Consider the following 22,920-nt stretch of genomic DNA (forward strand, 5'->3'; position numbering starts at 1 on the left):
CCTGCCTTGAAATTCCTTTTTCTTCTTCGTTCTCTAAAAGCTCCAACTATCATCCTTTAATATTCATTTTTTCGCCTGAAAAATCCAATTCCATTCTGCTGTTATCTTGCACTTCAGAACATCTTTTTTGTTCTCCCATAGTTGGTAGCCTCGCTCACGGATCACTTTTCTCAAGCCCATAGAGCATTCCCTAGTCTGAAACTGTTGTTGATGATGGCGGGTATCAAGAGTGATCCTACTATTTTTACATGTCGTCTGACCTAGTTAGAATCTTATTAATTTTGTCGGTATGCTGAATTCTTTCTTGGTCGTGTAAAGTTCCACCTTAGCTACGCTATCACTGGCTTACCATAGCTAAGCTGTCGTATGCAACTTTGAAGTTGGAAAGGTGGTTCAAATAATAGCCATATTTCTAGTTTTTCCTTCGGTTGCCGTGTGGTGAAGATATAATTGGTTGCTGATCTGCCTAGAGTGAGTCCCTTTTTACAGATTGATGATATTCTGGGCTTATAGAACTATCAAGTCTAGAGGTGTTTGCCTGACGGCGGAGAATATTTGGCACTATTTGCACTGTTTCTTCTGTAATTAGTCTTGTCAACATTTCTGCATCATCTTCCGTTGGCGAGACCTGCCAATCGCCGATATTCTGTTTATCAAGTAGCTCATCAAAATAATGAACCCATCGCTCCGATATGTCCATAAGAGCAAATCTTGTTTCTAGGCGGCTCGAAATCTGATGACGTATATGTGGGTTAGGTACGAGGTGGTTATTTGATGCTTGTGTCGATAATGCCTAGATGACTTTCTTATATATGTTGCCCCATCCCAAGCATCACATATACGGTACCATGCGGAATTGATTGAAGAACGTCAAATATGCTTTTTTCTATCATACAAATTCAAGCGAAAGGAGACGAATGTTCTGTCTTCTTGGACTGAGGCTATGTGTTTTTCACTATACCAATTTACCAATGCTTCCTCTTCTTAGCTTTGTACTGATGAAGGGGGTAAGTTGCTCCCGAAGTATATATTTACATTGAAAACTAAAAATTGTAGTTTGGAGGAAGCTATCTGTTGTCTATCAATTTTAGGCTAGACTACAAATAACAGACAAAAACCTAATCTCTTCGTCTTCTTATCATTTCCTTCTTGCTACGGGGGACTTTCCTAACGACCATCTCGTGCGAGACTTTTAGTTTGTTAATCCGCAGTCAGGGATTTTTGGTAAGGGCTCCATCCCTACTTGACTGTTGAAATCTACAAGTATAATTTTGATATCATAACTGGGGCAGGTCAGGATTCAGTTATTGATATGCGTGGATAACTTCAGTATAGCATATGAATAATTTCACACAATATTTCAAAATCAAAAAGGTAGAACTTAAACACATAGCTTCTTCTTTTTACAAGTAGTTTTTTAGCAAATAAGTATATCTTTCGGGAGCTACAACAACTTTACAAGCATTGGAAACAATAACTAATACTAAAAAAGATAATGTTTAAATTTTCAAGACCTTCCATTAATCCCCGGGGCCTGAGCGTAGTTATATATGTAGTCTATCATCGCGACTCATTTCGCATTTTTTTAACTCCCCTTTATACCATTTGGACTCCTTGTTCTTTCTTTGTCCCGTTCACAAGCAAAGTCAGCCCTTCCTGATCGGTTGTGGCACTTGGTTTTATCAAAAGCCTACTCGCAATGCAACCGCAAGGCTTTCAAATCTCGATCCACCGTATCAAGCGATCGTTGTTTCGCCCCTCGTTTTGGTCGAATAGCATTGACTTCAATGTTCAAACCAATCTTGGCAAATTAAGTCTCGTTCCCGCAAATTACGTGACCATACCATCGAAGACGCCTCTCTCATAATTTTAGCACAATCAGTTAACCCCAATATCGATCGCGGATATCCTGGTTTCGGATATGATAATAGCCTGTCACGTCAATAGTCCAATGCAACATCTTCGTCCCCATTATCATGATATCATTATGAATCCTTCAAAATTTTCGAACATTTTGGCTTCAAATTTGTAGAATATCTCTACAGTAGATACCCAATCCCACTGGAAAAAATAACAGCGACCCATAAATGCTCATTCATCCACATCACAGAGGGGTTTCGCCGGTTTTTGGTTATGCCAAACTTTTATAGACGATCATACCGAAAGCTGGACACCTACCTTCTTCGAGGCAAGCAGTGTTCCCCAGGGTAATTTCTGTGTTCAGATTTGCTCCTGCAGTTCACAACAACATACCACAGGTGCAGATTCACTTCTGCTGATGAAAGTAGTAGAGACAGTTTAAATCCGGCGCTTCGGTTATAAAGCTATTGTTTTACTTTACTCAAAACCTTAAAAACAGGTTACCGCACAAAAATTCGAAGGTGGGGCCTTCATATGATAGTTTCACATAAATTGGTAAGTTTAGAACACCAAGAAAACTTGTGAGTTTGATCAAACAATTGACTCTTCTTCATTTGGCACAAAATAAATGTTGGATCCCTCATAATTGACTGATAAGCCTGCTCTCACTTTAGACTGACTATAGACAGCCGAAGCCAGGTAAACTCAAGGGACCAAAGTTATCTTCAATACATAGCGTCGTGTTCCTAGCCCTAAAAAATTTCCTTCTAGCAATTGGCCCTCTTTGCATTTTATGATTTATTGTAAAAACTTCTTCCTTACTTTGTTCTCCTCCCTTGTTCTAATCTGTGGTCCTATATTTCGTTCGCAGTGGTAATTGCTGATGTTTTTCGTACAAAACATTAATCTTGGATGAAAGTTCATCATTTCACAAATACTGAGGTTGGGATCAATTTTATAGTCTGCAAAAACTTTAATGGATACGTATTCCTAATACTTAACGAGTATTAAAGGTGCATTCATGTAACATTAATTCCAACTCGTTTGGTCACGCTTCCCGCTCCTCACTTGCTCTCGTTCGTAGAATTTGTTGATCTCAAATAATAAGCGAAGACGGCTTTACGGTTTCTTGTCAGTGCAGAGGCAACTCGTCAGACGCTGCCTCACCTCTGCTCTGGGAGCAGTGTGAGCGAAGCCGCTCGCAAATGTTAAACGTTCCTTTATATAATTCGCAGGCGGCATGATTGCGAATTATATTGAGCGTAACGCAGGGGCATTAAACATCTGCGAGCCGCTTCAGTCACGCTGCTGCCATCGCTTCTTGCCCTTGCAAGAAACCGTACATCTTCGTCTACTATTTTTGAAGTTTGAGTGCTAAGCCCTAAACCAGGGGTTCGTGAACCAAAAAAGAGGGAGTAAGTTGCTCCTCATATGGCCCGGTCCGAACCCCTCAGTCCGTAAACAAAATATTATTGATCTCATTTTTAGTTCTCCTTCTCATATAGGAGCTTTTCTAAAATAACTTTTTATCCAATTTTGTTTCCATTGCCTCGTTCCATTTCTGTTTCCACAAAGCTGATTTTTTTCTCTACCTTTGCAGCGGAATGGAAACTCTTCTGCACCCTTCCATGGTCGAACTTCTTGTCAAGAGTGTTGATGTTATTGGCAATAGTTAGTAGTCCTGACGGGTTTTTTAATCTCTTCACAAAGAAATATTAATAATTCATTTTTCTTCCCCTGACTATCATTCTTAACAATAGTTTGATCTCCTCAAATAAAAAATGTAACAGAGATTCATCACTAATGTCTACCATCTCTGAAATTCTCCAAAGATGGATAAAAGATTTTGTTTCAACCGAGCCCCTCTATTGTCACTCACTTATTAGATTTTACCAACTTTGTGTCCTCATTAATTGAGTATGTTTGCTTAATAGAACTGAAATTGGAAGAATAAGGTATTAATATGAGAAAGTTCATCAGACTAAAATCAGTAGTTTTAAAAAAAGTCAAGCAACGACGGCTTACCGTAAACCGTAAAGCCGTCGTCGCTTGACTTTTTTTAAAAGTTTGGGTGCAAGCCCTAAGCGAGGGGTCCGTGGACCAGAAAAGAGTGAGTAAGTTGCTCCCCAATTGGTCCGGTCCTGCATCAAGTTGATGCGGACTTAGGACCCCCTTCATTCTCAAAACGAATCATTAGTTTTGTTGGTATTAAGATTAACCTTCATCCGTCCCTCATTTCCCCACACATTAAAGTTCCTCGCGTATCAAATTGATACCCCATAGAAAGTAGACGTGTTTCATGCATTTTTATTTATTTTTATTTGGAAAAATAAAATAAATAATAAAATATTTCGAAAATATTTTATTTAAAAAAAATTGAATTCAGTTCATAAGTATTTATAAAAAAAAAGTCGATTTTTGCAAAAAACTTTCAATCCCGAAATGTAAAAAATGAAAAAATGAATTAAATTATAGTTTATCAATGCAGTTTGTGCATAGTTTGAAATGATGTGCATTGCAAACATAAGTTATACACTTATCACAGCGATTGCTGTATAAATTTTTGTTGTTTTTATATTCGCAATGTGCACAACGACTTCGTTTTCCTGCTGACGGAGCATGCGTGAGTTTTTGAGAATTTGGTAAATTCGATTTTCGCGATGCGTTTGTCGTTGATGTTGGCGCTGCTGATGTTGATGTCGTTGGTGATGATGATCTTGATGAAATATTCTGAATTTCATCTATAACAGCATTTGCATTTGGTGTTCGAGGACGAGTTTTTCTGTTCGCAATATATGGTGTAACTAATTGCTTTCCGAGCTCCACTAAGTACAAGCGACGGCGATATTTTTTTTTCTCATATTTCCAATCTGCGTTGAGATGAATAAATATTACGAAACTGTTGTATGCTGAAGTATCAAGGATGTTACAGAAAAGGGCTAATGGCCAACGATTCACCTTGCGTTTGCAGCGATAAGTGCCTACGAGTTTATCTAGAGAATCAACACCACCTTTCGTCGCATTATAGAATCGAATAATTTCCGGCTTTTTTTGTTCGTCGTTAGCCACACTTTTCTGGTCATGAAGTGTACTAAATAGAGTGACAAAACGATTCTTTTTTGGTACGTAAGAGACCATTGTGCTGCGCAAATCATGATCGAACACAAATTCAGAATGATATACTGGTTTGTTTTTCATTTGCAGCAGCAATGGTGGAATTTCTTTTCGATTTTTTCTGATCGTTCCAATCAAGTTGTTTTGTTTCTTTTTCAATTCTAGGGCCAACTGCCGTGAAGTAAAAAAATTATCTGTTGTGATGTTACGACAACTCAGTTGATTGCTTAGAGTCAGAACAACTCTTTGGCCTTGATTTACTTCTACTTTACAATTTCGATCGCGACCCGTATATACTTCAAGAATCCAAGCATAATATGTACTTGCATCGCACAAACACCATATTTTGATACCGTATTTATGCGGTTTTGATGGTATATATTGTGTAAATGGGCAGCGACCGCGAAATGGTACAAGTTGTTCATCTACTGTAACGTGTTTTCCAACAGTGTAACACATTTTCAATCGATTCACCCATTTGTCGTAAACGTTTCGTATTGGTGCCAATTTATCTCTTGATCGAATTCCCTTTCTCTGTTCTTTGTCATCGAAACGAATGCATTCATTTATTAGTTTGAATTTTTTCAAAGTCATTGTGGCGCGGAAGATTGGTGGTCCTGTTTGGTCATCCCACAATTCATTTATACATTGCCCATGCGATCTGTACACGCCAGCTAATATTAGCAAACCATAATAGGCGCGCAAAGAAGCAATATCAACTGGTAACCAAAGTTCCTTGTATTTTCGAGATCCATATAAATTTGTCATTTCAACTATTGTCTTTTCGATTGGTTCCATGAATAATAGAAAAGACGACAAAATATCAGTACATCGTGACGACGCAAACAAAGTTGGACCTGTTCAAGCAAATATCACAAGCATAACAAGAAGAAGTAGAATATGAAGAAAAATTTACCAGGTGTTTCATGTAGAGCAAATGAAGCATTAGATCTATTCGGCAATTGTGGCGGCGGCTCGAAATAATAACAATATTTTCCATCTTTCGATAACACAAACTCCTTCGGTTCAGAACAAGTAGTTTCATGTTACTGTGGTTCATTATCTACAACATCGTCGTCTGACTCGTATTCACTACTTTCATCATTTTCACCCGGTTCTGGTAAATATTCTTCGTCGTCACTACTAGTTTCAAATGGATCAAAATCAGTTTCTTCCTCGTCGTCTTCACGAGGATCGAAATCAAATAAATTCGACATTTCGACAATAAAACGCGAAAGTGAACACAAAATAAAAATTTTCAAAACGCATAACCGCTATGGCGCTGCTTACGCTTGGCAAGCAGACAGAACTGTGTTCGTTTGATAGCTACAAGAAAACAAATGTCGGTACTGTACCTCTGTTCCGAACACATAACATTACGTAGTATCAATTTGATACGCGAGGAGCTTTTACGTGACTTTTTTTATTGTGCCAATTGGGTGAAAAATAGAAAAAAAGGAAATATATTATCTAATGAATTTCATAAAAATATTCCTTGGGCCAAAAAAGCAGGTCAAAATATTAATATTACTACAAAATACAGAACGTGAAAGTAGCGATTCGTATCAAATTGATACGAGGGACGGATGAAGGTTAAATCAAAGAGGCCTAAGAATTTGTAAAAAACAAGTTGGGAAACCGGAAGCTAGACGCTTCAGGTATGAAAGGTTTTGTGTATGTCTTTTATAAAGGAATTTGAGTGTGCATTTATCCTATTAGTATGTAGCACGTAATATATGCATATAGTATGTGAAAATATCCACTTTCAAGTGATATTGACATTCAAAGTCTTGAATTTGCACAGAAGCGACTTTGACCCAGTATAACTTTGTTAGTAATAGTGCGATTCTCATCAAATTTGGCACGATCATGCTCTATGTTGTAGCTTACATTGTTCTGTCAATTACAACTACTAAAAATTATAGTAATGTACTATTATTAACTTTATTTGAATAGGTATCGGTATGGAAGGTATTTCGGAGCCTAGGCACGATATAGTGGCAGCCTCTCGATTTTTTTCAGATTTTTGGGTTGGATAGTCTCTGAGAATGGGTTTGTTAAATAAATGATAATTTTCAACCCCCCGCACCCCCTACCTTTAAAACAAATGTCAAAACTAAGACCGGCTTCTAAAAGTACTAACCGAGACCTTTGATTTGATACCCCAAATGAAAATTTACACCCCCTTTTTGCATGTTTGAGGACCCCCCCCCCCCCCACCCCCTCCTTAAATTCGAAGTAAAAGGATGAGACTATATGCGACAGTGTTCATAGTTCCCACCTTTCTAACAAATTTGGTGTCAATCACTACAACCGTCTCAGAAAAAAATGCGTATGACGGACAGGGAGACAGACAGACAGACGGTCAACTGATTTTAATAAGGTTTTGCGTTTAGAAAAAACCTTAAAAAGTTAGAAAAAAGATAAACAGAATAACAGATTCTCAACACTCCCTGCACAGATTTATTCAAATCAAATTGCCTGAAAAATAAGGCGAAAAAGATATTGGAAATGTACCTAGTTATGAATAGAGGTATTGTTGTTTCCGTTCCTGAGTAATCTTAAAATTGTGTTATTTATTCGTTCTGTAACATTAAAAATACCCGGGTGAAAATTCCTTCATTAGAGAGGGTTACGACCCCCCAATCTTTGAAATTAGCTGGATGGTTCCTTTACACTAAGCATGTCCTACCTCCACTATTGTCAATACAAATAATGATCCTGTTGTGTGCCAATCTTCGGAGCTTATAGAATGACTCAACTTAGCATAACCCTGTATCCTTTCTGAGACCTCCTTCTCGCTGGATTTATAGTTATAGCAGAAATAATAATATGTTAATCGTGCTTTCCAGTAAAGAAGGGAAGAGACTTAGAAACAATTCCTTGACCAAATTCGTCAAATTGTTACAAACGTACTTCTGTAAATTGGTTTCATTTTATTGTCACCTATCGTCAAAAGCAATTTAGTAATTCTACCTTTGTATCTCCTGAATGTCAACGAAAACACCGCAATTTTCATTGTGATAACACCAGAAGAGGTTACAGTACCATCTCTTCATTTCAGCATCCATAAATCTTTACAATATGTGACAAAGTCCATTGTGTAGTAAACGCCAAGAATGTAGCAATCAAATGATTTGTCGAACATGTCATAAAGCCATTGAATTTGCATATTTACAAAACGACCAACCTCCATTATGCTTGGCTACAAACTATGAATGGTTCCCGCCATCGCCATTCACTCACAACCTTTCGAATTGTTTGAAAACTATGCATTCTCAATTACACGCATTGCATCATGTTTATTGTTCGGTAATTAACCAACAAATAAGTGCCAGGCGGCTACGTGTGCAGACATTAATTTGTACTCTGTATGATGAATGCTCCGCCATGGCTGCAACAAACGTCCATAATGGAAATTACAACAAATCAAAATATTGAAGGCTGTAACGCAATAGGGTAAAGAGTGTAATGGATACTGGTGTTATGGAAGTGTACCCCATTCGGGTGATTTTGCCAAGTGTGAAGCTCCTCAGGCTTTCTTTGGTTGCATAAATGTCCTAGAAAACATGACTCCACAATCTCACTGTCGCCAATGTAGGATGGCAGGTGTGAAAATCGTAGTATCTTAATTATGTACATAATAGCCGACACTTCGTATTTTCCAAAGTCCCTGGAAAGGAGACATTTTCCCGTCTTTCTTTAATTAACTCATTCCAAATACTTCGGTAATATTCAATCACATCTCATGGCCATTGGGTTGTTTTCGCGAGTCGCCTGACTTGTCTGCCAATGTCTGCCTATATCTGCTCACAACATTCTCTGGGTTTTATCTTTTACCCAGATCAATTTAATAAACTAGCAAACTTCAAGATATTTTCCATCGATGCAAAACGTGTTGATTAATTCAATTTTTCCAACGCTTTTCTCTTCTGCAGGATGCTGCGACTGTTGAACGGTTGAATGAAAGTGGCGAATTGCGACAAATGCTGAAACCATACAAGGTAAGTTGGTGATAAAGAAAATTAATTAAAAGATTTATTGGTTTTAGTTTATATGGAATATTTGCAGAGAGTTGTTAAATGATTTTACAGCCAATTATTACAATGTTATGAGGATTAGGAATAATCAATGTGTTCATCACCATAAATATAGAGAATACTATAAACAGCAACCTCAGCTTATTTTCATCTTTGTGGGACCTGCTGACATATCTGGACTTTTCATAACTCAGTCGGATCCTATGATAACACAATCAAGATTTATAGAACACCCTTTAACAGTCGCGTGAAGATTCCGCAAATATTTAAGCCAACTTGTTTTGATATCAGTAATATCCACTGATATGATAGATAAGTAGGTATTAGTGGTCACTTTGATTAGCCCAATTAGCGCTGTGATGCACCGCTTTGATGCCACAAATTCATAAGACCATGACTGCTGAAGCAAAAGCAAAGGGTCAGAATATAGGCGGCTCAGATCTTCAGAGCCAGCTGGTAACATTCACGAAGGAAAGAAGCTCTCCCATTTTGTAACTAGAGATCTCCCTCAGGTTTTCGAAAAAATGGTTTGCTTATTGTCGGTAGCCTGGCTCTAGCTAGAACTGGGCAATTGTTAAAGAAATATCTGAGAGTTTCTCTCTCTTTTCGGCAGGTTCGGCATTGGGGGTTTTAGGGTATTCCGAGTCTGGTGGCATGGTCCCCTATAGACCAGTGCTGCGTATAGACCGCCATAATCTTGTATGTATTTACACGCGTCTGGCACAAGAGTTCCTGCCATCGGGTCTTGTTATAAGCGGGCCAAATCCTCCTTGATTTGTGCGCAGGTGCTGAGCCTCCGCTATCTAAGGTCCGGGACTGCTAAATAGTGCTAAGTTGTCGGCGAGGCACACAATGGGCCTCTCGAGGAACTGTCAAGAGCAGAGCCCCGCTTGGCCAATCCATCAGGTCGCTCATTCCCCTCTATGTTCCTATGACTGGGTACTCAGGAGAAGGCGACTTTGAGCCTGCCGCCACAGGCTGTTCAGTGCGTTCCTGCACTGTCGCGGCCATCTGGTGAATGCCGATGAGATTGAAGCATCCTTCAGTATTACTACATGATTGGATCCCCTTTCTGTAACTGTGATTGTCTTGCTCTTAAAAACATTTGACACAAATCCACAATTGAGGGAAACTTCGCGCGTGTAGACTATACAACTTGTCTTCACTCTGAAACTACGCATAGCCTTCTTTGATATGCGTACTTTCTTTAACCTCTCTACGGGCATGATAGACTGCTTCGCCTCTACTGGTATCAGCTATGCACTCTAATTCCATTTCCCGATTCCAAAACTATGTCAATGTTACCGCGCAGTCTGTTAGAATGTTGTACCGACTATAGTTCCAAGGTAATACTTAACTAGATTCTTCCGTATATTAACGTCATTAAATAAATGAGGAAATAAACTCATTGGACTTCGTCTGGGACTTTTTTTCTTGAGATCAAGCAACATCTGCATAACTGGCTATAAACATTTACCAAAAATATTGTGTACTACATTTTATCCTATTGCGAACTGTGTGAATCCAATCCCCAGACGTGTTCCGATAAGGATCTCTTACTAAACACTCTTAAATTGTCCACTCGAAAAACTCCACGTCCCAGTGTCAGGTAAGATCTGAAACCTTTCCCCAATAATGGCTCCTGCGCGAATTTGGAAGGGAAAAAGTTCAGGTTCCTTCTCTGTTACAAGCTAGGTGGTTAGTAGTAATTAAAAGGTAAAATTAAAAAGTGACTTACGGCGTTCATTGTTTTTAAGTCCCTCCATAGTGTATGTCCCAGGCTCTCCCCTGCACCAGATTCTGGGCCGAGATCATATTAGTCGCTCAATATGCTGCATTGTTGGAAGAAGTGTTTTAAATGTTTTTTTGGGTCTTTAATGATTGACCGAAGGCTAATGAATAACATGTTATTTTTGTCATCGATAAGGATGATCATCCGCAAAACAAAACGCGGATCGGAACTAAATAATAACTCCCATTCCTAATGGCTCAGTTTGCGGGCCTTTCAGCCTTTCCAACTATTTTCTTGCATTTTTGGTTCATGCATAGCTTATTTCCCCGAGCCACTTGATGAGTGTATCCTCCCTCCCTCCGCCTTGCCAGTCAAATCCTATCAATAGACCTCTCAGGCTATGAACGGTTTCTGATCTTAGCTTCACGTAACACCAGAAAATTGCCCAAGAATTGATCTTTGCAGGTAATTGACTGGTAACCAAGAATCATGTGGGCCGAGTTGAACCGTGGAAAGCGGCCTGTGATCCATTTAAGCAGGTGGTTAATTACCACCCCGAAAGTTTTTCCTACATCTTGCTATAAGTCTCGTGCACAGAGTAGTTGTTGTGGCCTTGCAGATTTTCCTTCTTTTACTTCCATGGTCACACGATCAGTTCTGGTTGATGTGCATGTTATGTTGAACAATCATGACCTAATTTTTCTGACAGTTCGCCAGAATATAGACATTCTTATTGTACCAATTCTTTATCAGGACTCCTGCAAACTTTCCATTCATATTCGAATTTTGGACCCCAGATGCACGTGAATCCTGGGGGTTTAACGTCTTCTTAAGACACGGATTGATTTTGTTACCACAATCACAGCCTCACCGCAGCAAGCTACGACGGTACCAGTCTATAACGAATGCATGGCCCTGCATTCATACTGGTGGATGCAACACCTCCCAAAATCTCTACCGAACTAAGGAGTACGGCACCCTTGTTGAAACGTAACCCCACGCTGAGAGTCGAAGGTCTCCACAACCCCCATGACGCTCCCATTAGGGGGCCAACCGCAAACAATCGACCTGAACGCACATACAACAGAAATTCTCGTGAAGTATATGAGTCCAGGGGTTATCCCGGCTCCCATGGTACCAGTATACCCCTGGTAAGGTTTCTTGACTATTGCCACTTCAGATGAGTCTCCGTTCAGACTCGGGTCTGATCGCCCTAATTAGGTCTTTTCAAAACCGATAAGAGCAGGTTTGATTTTTGGCTGGCTAAGAAATCTACTCCGAGCAGATGGTTTCTGGATGGCCGCTATAATATATGGTATAGTGGCTTTTCTCTAGGGAACCGGTCGCTTACTGCATCGCGGCCAGCAAGCCAATGCGATACAGGGTCTCCCTGTACCACCACTATGGAGATTATGCACGGCCACTTGGTTTTAGTTCAGCCGACAGGGTTGTCGCCCCGTCTTCCTCCTCGCCACCTTTGAGCACTCCAGGTGCAAGTACAATATGACAGGCGCTCACTGTGCCCGTCTTACCTGCCATTTGGAAGTGGATTCCCCTGGGTTAAGTTCTGATTGTTTCCTGCAGTTGCAACTCTAGATGTCGCAAATATAGATCGTGCGAACATATACTATGACTTGCATTCATCCCACCTGCTTCGATCACTGATCGTGGCCGAAAACCAACAGTGCTCCATCTGGCACTTCCTCACCTCTGCTATCGCTGGCTCTTCTTCGAATGCTAGGAAGTGCACATTTTATAAAGAAACAGGTTTTTACTGCCGGTTTAATAATTACATATAGCGTGCGGTTTCCTACCCGACAGATTTTACGAAGATACTTCACAATTGTTGAAAGGAAAATTCTTTGTAGGTTACTCGTCTTTGTCTTGATGGGAATGCTGGATGGATGGGTCAGCCAAACCTTCTCCTGATGAATAGTTGAAATGAAAAATAATGTTTTTAGTGCGGCGGTACTGAGACTTCCTCGAGTTTCGCTATGCCCAAAAATACAAGTTGTAGAGGATCAATTCTTTATACTCGACTATGTATGTAAATCAGCAACAGATCAGGTTTTCGCTGTGCAGCAAGTGATGGAAAACTGTTGGAATATGGACATCAGTTACACCATCTTTTCATCGACTTTAAAGGCGTCTATGACAGCATAGCCAGGGTAAAACTGTAGACGGCCATGAGAGAATTCGGCATCCTGATGAAATTGGTAAGACTGACTAGGCTGACCTTCACCAACGTGCGAGGCCAGATAAAAGCAACAGGATCATTCTCAAGACCATTCGAAATCAGTAACGGTCTACGACAAGGGGATGCCCTAACATCCTCTTTAACCTGGCCATCGAGAAAGTAATGCTGAAATAAATGCAAGAGGTACGATCCGCTTTAAGTCCACCCAACTACTGGCCTATGCTGACGATATCGACATCATGGGAAGAATGACCCGAGACGTACAAACTGACCGTCAGGTTGTGGATATAATCCGGCTCAATAAGTTACGGTGGGCGGGTCACTTAATCCGTATGGATAAGGATGATCCAGCTCGGAAAGTCAATAAGGGTAATATCTATGGTAAAACAAGAAGACGAGGTAGACGCTGCCTGAGATGGAACGATGGCGTAGGTCAGGACGCCAGACAGCTTTTTGGGAAGGGAATTGGTGGGCCGTGGCGCAAAACCAAGATGTCTGGAGTTCCATGTTAAGGCAGGCCTAGACCGGATACCAGTTGTTGCGCCGTTGAATTCCATCTACCTAAATATAAAAAGTTTAAGGAACCTAAATGTTTGGTAGGCTGTGGCTTTATTTGCTGCTAAGTGGAAAATCTTTCCACAATTATTTTTGAGAAAAGTATTATCAAGCAAGTCAATGGTATTGTATTGGCTTGATTAGGATTGGTTGAAGAGGGAAACAGCAGGTTAAAACAATCAAATGATGGTTACCTTTATCAGTGACATACTTTCTGTTGCTCAATCCCTTCATTACGATACATAGATTCCACTGATGAACACAAATACTACTTACTAGTACAAGTTAGAAAAAGAGGTATCAAAGCTCAGCGTGAGCCATACAGTATAGTAGAGTATAATTCAGATTGGAACCAACTGGAAGATGAGTTGTCCATATCGGATCAGTGATAAAGATAAAGCACCCTACACGAACATCCCGAAAAGATCCACAAAAACTGGTAATTTATTTAGATCCATCTGTGATCAAAAACAATAACTTTAGCTCCAGTTTCCTCTTAGATAATATGCGTATCTTTTTTAATTTTCTCAACTTCAAATTTCAACTATTTCGTGGCTAATTCACAATATAATACGAGTAATTTCCATTATTATTGATTCTAATGTTTGTTTTTGTTTTTGTCTCCATTTCAGTCCATGTCATCATCATACACTTGCCAATTCTGCGGAGGCTATCGGCTGCTCCCGTGTCCATCTTGTAACGGCTCCAAGAAATCGGTACATCGAAATCACTTCACCACTGAGTTCGTCGCATTGAAATGCATGAACTGCGACGAAGTGGGCCTGGTTAAGTGTCACAACTGCTGAAGTCTCCGTGCAACGCCGCTATTTATTATTATAATAGATGCACAAAACTACTATTGAAATCTCATCCAACTTTCCTAGTATCTATGCATGTACTTTTTAATCGGACAATGAAATTTTAATTAAAACTTAACAGGATCTAAGATATGGCTGCAAGGTGACTGGAATCCAGTGAATCCATCAAACATGTCCATCCACATGCAGTGCAGCCTTTTCTGTCCAGTATACGGAAAACATGAACTTTATTTACCAAACTGTTATCTTTAAGCAAGCATTTGACGAGTTTCAAATCAATAAGAAGCAAACTGAATCCAAGGCATGAATATCGTAAAACAAATAATAGCAGACAAATTAAGACTTACTCGAACATCCATACTCAAACATACAAAACTATCTTTGGAAAGTTCGATCTTCTATTAAGGGTAAACCGGTTGTGATAATTTCAAATGGACATTCCAGATACTTAACGTACTTACTCCGATGCTGCTATTTTCTAGGTGTCTCCTCGGAACCGTCTAAAATTTATTGATCATCCAAGTTTATTTTTATAAATAAATTACTATTTGACGATGAATCCGTCCAATTGGCGAGGAGGCGAGTCTAGAAGAAGAAAGTTTTATCCATGCTTCTATATTTGTTTTTCCATAATTGAAATGCAATGCGTTCATACTTAATTTTCTAAGCAAAGCTGGTGAATTGCACATGGAGGTATCCGACGAGGGAATTTGATTTACAGTCAATTTGTCATGGAATAAAATTAAAATTTTAAATACGATTTTGCATAAAGTGGAAGAGATACAGATGTCATTTTGAAGTTGTAAAGCTTTTATCACTTAAGTAGAATAATAAATATATTTTATTTAATGAACAAATTATTCCTTGTTTTAATTAATTTTTGGTAATTTCACAAAATGACAAAATTTATTCTTTCAGAGGAAACTTGACTTTCTCTCAATAGCTTACCCTTGACATCTTCAGATTGCACGTCGCTCATCTCGCGATGCAAAATAAACAAATTGGGAAACCGGAAGCTATATGCTTCAGGTATCAAAGGTTTTATGTACTTCTTTTATAAAGACATTTGAGTGGAAATTTGTCCCATAAGTACGTAACACGTAGTACACGCATATATTATGTGAGAATTCACTTCAGATTCACTTTCCGGTGATATTGACATTCAAAATCTTGAATTTCCAAAGAAGTGGCAACTTTGATCTATTATAACTTTGTTAGTAATAGTACGATTTCCACCAAGCTTGTTAGGGTCAAGCTCTATACTATAGCCTACATTTTTGCATTTGCGCTAAGATTAACTTAAGGCCGGTTCTGCAGCCAGTTACTGAAAATTATAGTAATATACTATTATTAACTTCATTTGAAGGGATATCGGTATGAAGGGTATTTCGTAGCCTAGCCAGTGGCAGAAATTCGCAAAATGGAGCTTAATTCGTGATCATTACTATCCGGGGAGGGTCTGAACTTCAAAATGGTGTATAGGTTAGCGGGCCTGGGTGCCAGGAAAATTGCTGATTTTTATCTCCGTTAATATTGAGAATTTCGCAAAAAGGAGCTTACTTCGTGATGACTGCTATCGGGGGAGGGTCAGAGCTTCAAAATGGTATATAGGTTAGGTGGTCTGGGTGCCAGGATATATCCCTCTAAACTACTTTTGACGATTACCGGAAAATGATAGAAAGACACTGAAAAGAAACAATTTTGACCCACCCCCGCCCATAATAGTAGAATTTTCTCAAAACTTTTTAATGCTTTAAATTGTAATGACGCAATGGGGATTTTAGATAGTCGAAAGACCATTTCGAGTGGCCTAGCGGATAAAGTTATTCCAGAAACCTTAAAAGCGCAAAATTGACCATGAAGGCCCGCCCGCAAACATGGAAGCTTCATTGAAGTGCTCCGTCGCCTTTGTGCTAGCCAGGCTCGGAAATGTGGGGGAGCCCTTCAAATACTTCGATTCATCATGCGTCATATCACAAAAATTCAAGTATCTTTTCCGGTACGTGGGTTCGCACCGGATCCTGACAAATAAATCAAACACATGGACTCGCAGGCATCTATCAAAATAAACAACACGCGAGCTAAACCTGGAAATGGAAAAATAAAAATAGGATACAAGCGCCGCAATCGAAAAAGAGGGTCCATAATGGATCACATCCTCCATAAATGTTTACCCTACCTTAGATGTATTGTAAGGCCCGGTCTTTGAGGTTCCCACTCTACCTTGACATCCTCAGGCCATAATATTGGAGAATGTCCCTTCTTATAGTTTTGCAGGGTTAAGAGGAGTAGGGAAAAAGGAGGTCTTCAACTTAAAAGGAAATTAATTGCCATTCATTTCCATATGTAATTCATAAAAGAAAAAATATAAATTCCAAGCAAATATAAATTCCAAGCAAATATAAATTCCAAGAATATAAATAAGAAGAAAAAAAATAAAAATAAGGAAATCAAAATAGTAAACTAAAAATAAGCAAATAAAGATAAAAACACATAAAAATAAGAAAAGAAAAAAAAACAAAAAATCAAACAAATATAAATTAAACACCATGAAATATGGGATACAGGCCTTCGTTCCCTAAGGGCTCTCCAGGAGAGTTCACATGAATTATGAGATGAATCACATATACGGTCCTACTAATGCTCCATTGGTGGCTAATTTTCAAACGGGATTGTACTTATTGTAAATATTTTTCCTGCTGCTGCACTTCCACGGGTCAATATTTCAACTTTGCCCTCAAGTCCGCAAAGCTTATGTCCTTCAGGAATTTCTTCCCGAAAACAACAGGATCTGTTTCGAGTGAATTATGTTCACTTTAGTAAAGTCCGAAAACATAAATATATTGTGATTATAGCTGTGTCCTCAAAAACAACGGTTGACTAATCAGTGGAATCCGGTGCTGGCCAACTATCAGTAATAGAATACAATTTCTACTTATCGTGGATTCCAATCATTTATAAGTGCTACGACAAAAAGAGTAAAGCAAAGGATCAAGTCAGTGAGGGATACAGGATAAATTAGTTTTAGTTTGGAACTGTGGCGCACTCAAGACACTGAGAGCGTCCAGATATCAAGCTACTGAGAAGACATAATCCTCCTTTTCGCATACGATGGCGATCGACTCTCTGTTTTCAACCACTGCTCACATATTTTTCAATCTTAATATTTCGTCGGTGCACTAGGATCGACATCTCCGTTTATGTGAAGAACACAGGCAAAACAAGACTCCGGATGGATAAAAATGCATCTATCCGTCGGTCGGTCGTCGCCACTGCAGTAATGAAGTACAAGAAAGTTTCAGAGCAAAACGTCAAATTGAGGTCGTCCACTCGAAACTCCCACCCCGGCTAATTTCCCAAAAATTTGATTTTACTTGCAAGAAAGAAGTGGGCAAGAAAAGAGTGGACATTTTCTTCATTTGTCGTACAGTCGATTGATAGAAACTCTTGGTGAATTTCTCAAAACTGAACTGAACAATGAAGAACAACCTCAAACTGAGGTTATTCGTCAAAATACGCCCGAACTAAATTAGGTCGTTTCCAGAAACTGAAATCACATTACCACCAGCCCTAGATATCTTTGAGGAAATTTGGGAAAAGGATCGCCACTGACGAAGCCAACCAACACTCTCTGAAAATCTTATATACTAACAAACTATTGCAACATTTAGTCGTTGCCACTCGAAACTCAACTCCCGGTACAGCAATCAGAGTATCACCATATCCAACTATACTTAACGACCCTATTCGTCCTCGCCCTAAAGCTGCAGTTGCTGGCACCACAATAATTAAAATAAGATCTCTCCAACATTAAAGAGAAACTGCCTAACCAGTTAAAAAAGCTAACTAAGTAGAGCAATCATCTAATTAAAAATATCATTAATACCGGCCTGAACTTTCGATCTACCAAGGATTTGTTTCTGCAATCCTAACGAAGCTACATTACTTAATAATTAGCACGATAGGTGACCAGTACTATGCGATATCTGACCAGTATGTAGAACATTGCTATCGAATCTAGAAGAACTTCAAACAACTGCATCCTCTATATTGGATAGGATCAAGCATGAATGCATGTGAAATGAGCTCCACCATTCATATAACTTTCAGAGAACGGTTTAAAATATCAAATTAAATAACTGACAACGATGTATCCTTGGACCTACATTAGCGGCGTCCATTTGGGGTTCGCAGCATCCATGCCCCGTAATTCCGGTGATTCCCATTCCATTTGATTTTAAACTTTTTGATTCGAAATGTCACCGCGGGCTATGCGATCATGGTTTATTCAAATGTTTGAGTGACTCAATAAATTGCAAATATAACAATGTTAGGTACAATTAAAGCTCTCGATTAGTACTTTTCGAAGTATTATCGAGACCGATTGCAAAGTTAGCGAGTGACATGGACTCAAATAAAGTTGATAATAGTATGTCTTTACCTTTTGCAAATTTAGCATGGAAACGACTCTTAAATACATCCTCTTCTTTTTCTTCAGCCTTTGTCCCGTTCACATACGGGGTCGGCTCGTCGTGGATGTGGATGTAATCTCGAGGCTTTTAAATCCCCATCCAACGTATCAAGCCACCATTGTTTTGGCCTGTCTTTTGGTCCCTTACCATCGACTTCGATGATCAGACCAAGTTTGGCAAATGAATTCTCGTTAGCACGATTTGCGCGATCATATCATCGAAAACGCGTCTCTCGCAACTTTTCCACGATCGGTGCAACCCCTTAACGATCGCAGATATCCTCATTTCGGATGTGATCAAAACAGGTCACACCATTAGTCCAAGGCTACATCTTCGTGTCCATTACCGCAAGACGCCGTTCATTGTCTTTTATAGTCGACCAACACACAGAACCATAGAGATCGACAGGACGAACGACATTGCCGTAAATTTTAGATTTCAGACGTTCGTTGATACGTCGATCACAAAGAAAACCAGATGTGGAATGCCACTTCATTTAGGATGCGTTAATGCGTGAAGCAATTTCATAACGCGCTTCTCAATTGGCTGATAGAGTTGACCCGAGGTATTTAAATTGCTCAGTTCTGGGCAGATCACTGCCACTGACAGTGATTGTCCCTGTTTCATGGGGATCGGTCGTCAAAAATTCAGTTTTGTTTAGATTCAATCTGAGACCGTGTTGCATGAGGCGTTCGTTCTATTTTTGGACAAGTTGTTCAAGATCATTTTTGCTATGATGTTAGGAAAACATCATTTGCATGAAGCAGTGTGTAGGGCGCTGGAGGTCGGATGTCCCGTGTGACGGTGGCCATAACAAGAACAAAGAGGAGTGGTGAGAGGGCGCTTCCTTGATGAACACTAACAGAGACACGAAGCGGTTTTGATACATCCGCCTTACTTCGGACTTTTTGGATCGTGGAAGAGCAATTGAACCCAGCGCACGAGTTCTTCTGGCACTAAGTGTTGTCATAAAGCATACCACATGAGTTCGTGTGGCACACGGTCAAACGCTTTCTCTAGGTCCAAAAATGGAATGTAAAGAGAGCGATTCTTCTCACGGTGTTTCTTCATGAGTAACTGCGCAGTGTGTAGTTCCGCAGTTTTTAACAAGAACGGTATCCGAAATCCGGCTTGATTTACGGTTATTTCAACGATTTCGCGATTACGGTTGTAAAGAATGCGTTCAAAAATCTTCATGGTATGGCAAAGTAACCGGATCGGACGGTAATTAGAACATTCTGCTGGATTACCCTTCTTTTCGACATTGGAACTGTGGTACTTTCTTGCCAGTCAGATGGTGTTCTTCCTTCCTGAATAACCCGATTAAAGAATTCAATGAGCCACAGTGTTGGGTCCCAGCTCCTTGCTTTCCAGAGCTCAGATACGATGTCGTCAGATCCTGTGGCTTTCCCCGATTTCATTCCTTTTATTGCCTCCTCGAGTTTAGTTACGCTGGTAGCTCCATCTACCTAATGTCGGCAATGATTCTAGAAGTGGAGGATGAGCAAATTCTTCAATTGAAATCTGCTCGAAATATTCTCGCCATCTATCCGTCGTGGCTCCACGGTTGTAGTACTGTTCTTGTCATTAACGCAACAGAAGTGTTCGATATCCTGTTTGCGTTCGTTGCGGCTTTTAGCAAGCCGATACAAATTTTTCTCGCCACCCCGAGTGTCCAGTCTATAATAAGGATTTTTGTAATGGTCCGCTCGGGTGACAGCGACCGCTTTCTTTGCTTCCCGGTTGGCATTATTATTATTATTAATTGGCTAGTGTTTTATCGTCGAGACATTTGGGGTAGAGGCGGTTCTTTTCAATGACCTTCATTTCAACATCGTCATTCCAAAGCCAAGTATCTCGGTTGATGTACCGCTTATCCGGCTTGGTGACCCCGAGGATTGCAGACGCCGCTCTGTGGATAGTTGTATTCCATTTGGTTCCACGATTCTTCCACATTTGTAATGGTTGGTAATCGCGTAACTGAGATCATTTCTTCTTGCTTCTCACGGAATCGCCGCCAGTGCGTTCCTCATGCTGTTTTATCGGTGGCTTAATTCGCAGGACGGCAATGAACGGCCGATGTTGAGGTGCGATGGTCTCATAGGGAACGGCTTTGCAATCAGTGACAGTGGTAAAATGTTGGCGTCTTATGAGAATATAGTCGATTTGTGTTCTACTTTTCCTACTATAAAATGTATTAAGATGAGACAATCGTTTGATGAACCATGTATTCATAAGTACAAGGTCATGGGTGTCAGCAAAATCGATTATACGCTCGCCACCCTCATTGCGCGCTCCAACTCCCTTTCCCCCATGACACCTGTTACCGTCTGCCTTTTCACCTACATGATCATTAAGGTCGCCGGAAATGATGATATTGTCGTCAGCAGGCACGTGACAAGTCTTTTCATCGAGAAGTTGCCAGGAGGCATTTTTCTCGGCATCTGGTCGACGTGTCTGTGGTGCGTACGTGGTGAAGAAATGAATAGTGTTGTCAGCAGATATAATGGTGAGCTTCATCAGCCGATCATCAAATCATTCGACTTATTTAATGACATGAGGGAAACCCGCTGAGGTAACAATGCCAACATCATATTGAGTGTGTGGGCTACCAAAATAGAGAAGTTTATAGTCTTTTTTACCACGTTCGCGTTCAATGTCGCAACTTTTGGCACCAGACCATCGGGTTTCTTGCAAAGCGCAGATATCAATGCGCCTTTTCCGAAGGGTTCTTGCGAGTTTCTCCGGCTTTCCAGTTAGGGTACTAACATTTAGCGTGCAGACACGTATTTGTTTTGTTTATCTTGTTCGGACTAACTTGCTTATGTCCTGACACCGTCCATGCGTCATGAACCCTTTCCCATTTCTCGACAGGACCGGGGTCCGTCCTGCCGCGTCGACTGAGGTGGACGCCCTAGCATTCCTCCTAGGCTTGTGACTCAATCCGATCATCTTGTTTGTAGCGATATTTTATGCATTTTCTTGGTCGGCCTGCCGCAGGACCTATCACCAAGAGAGATCAGGTAGGATTTAGCATAGTCGAATAACTTTTGCATTTTATTTTTGTTTTACTGAGGATAGTATAAAGTACATTGCCCCAAACCCTCCTCCTTTACCTGAGTTTGGGACCAGCATACTATGTCAATAGTATGGCGGAGTTAGCATCGGAAGAATGGTGTAAGTACACTGGCTGAGATTGGTTTTGTTGTCCGAGGTTATCAATTGTTGTTAAACATATTAAGTATTATAATTTGAAACATTTATTAATTCTAAAACAAAATTACAAACTGCCAATTCAACCAATTAATTAATGTTAATTCAAAAACTCTATTCCACATCTTTTTGACAACTAATTCTCGACTCCACTTTGCTCTGCCGGCCTAGTGACTGTCACTCGCTACCAACAGGTGGGCGAGCCACTCAGGCGAGTGAGTTTCACATCGTGGTGTATGATATTATTCTGGCTCGGACGAATCCTCGTTAATTAGCTCGCGTCTCCATACTATAATGCACAATTTCGAAAAGTTTGAAGTAAATTAAACCATTATTAACAAAATTATAAAGGGTCAAAATTATGTATTTTACTTGAATTTATTGCACTCTAAGACGTGTATGATGTCATCATCATATAAAGTAAACGCATATGAACGGCGGAGTTAGAGGGTGGAAATACATATATCAAAGAATATTTTTAAGCATGTGCGAAGGGGAAAACTTGCATGTGAATTCTTTTACACAAGGTGAACACAAAACCTTTATACCCGAAGTGTCCAGCTTCCAGTATTCCGACTTATTCGCTTTTATATTCAATTTTGACTTGTATTTCCCGCCCACACTATAGTTTGGAAACCGCTGCTTCGCACTACTGAAAGCTTCGTCTGTGAAAAAACTTTGTCCCCCAATTTGTTAGAATCTAGCAAAGCTAGCCAGCCATCAAAGCTAGCAAAGCTAACATAACTTACTAAATGCCAGACATCTAACTTTCTAAGTAATATAATATTCGTGGACGCACTTTTAACATAACACTTGGCGAACAAGCTATCTACAAAGCTACACATAGCAATTATCTGAACACAATTAGATATCATAGCAACATTACACATGACCTCATAGTCTCCGAGCTAGCATGGTT

The 22,920-nt window shown here is 39.9% G+C and overlaps 1 protein-coding gene across 3 annotated transcripts in view; it reads left to right on the forward strand.

The window, feature by feature from the left end:
* Window positions 1-15,169, forward strand: part of LOC119657425 — a 183,739-nt gene extending 168,570 nt beyond the window's left edge. The window contains exons 3-5 of one of the 3 annotated variants that reach the window (XR_005250135.1): window positions 8,913-8,978; window positions 14,131-14,723; window positions 14,799-15,169. Coding sequence is in view for 1 of the 3 variants with exons in the window: in XM_038064327.1 (XP_037920255.1) it covers window positions 8,913-8,978; window positions 14,131-14,304 (240 nt within the window). In the remaining 2 variants the exon portion in view is untranslated. Of the gene's footprint in view, window positions 1-8,912; window positions 8,979-14,130 lie in introns of all 3 variants that reach the window. The other 2 variants (XR_005250134.1, XM_038064327.1) reach the window with 2 other exon arrangements.
* Window positions 15,170-22,920: the final 7,751 nt, after the last annotated feature.

Source organism: Hermetia illucens, chromosome 5 (assembly GCF_905115235.1).
Source record: "Hermetia illucens chromosome 5, iHerIll2.2.curated.20191125, whole genome shotgun sequence".
NCBI lineage: Eukaryota > Metazoa > Arthropoda > Insecta > Diptera > Stratiomyidae > Hermetia > Hermetia illucens.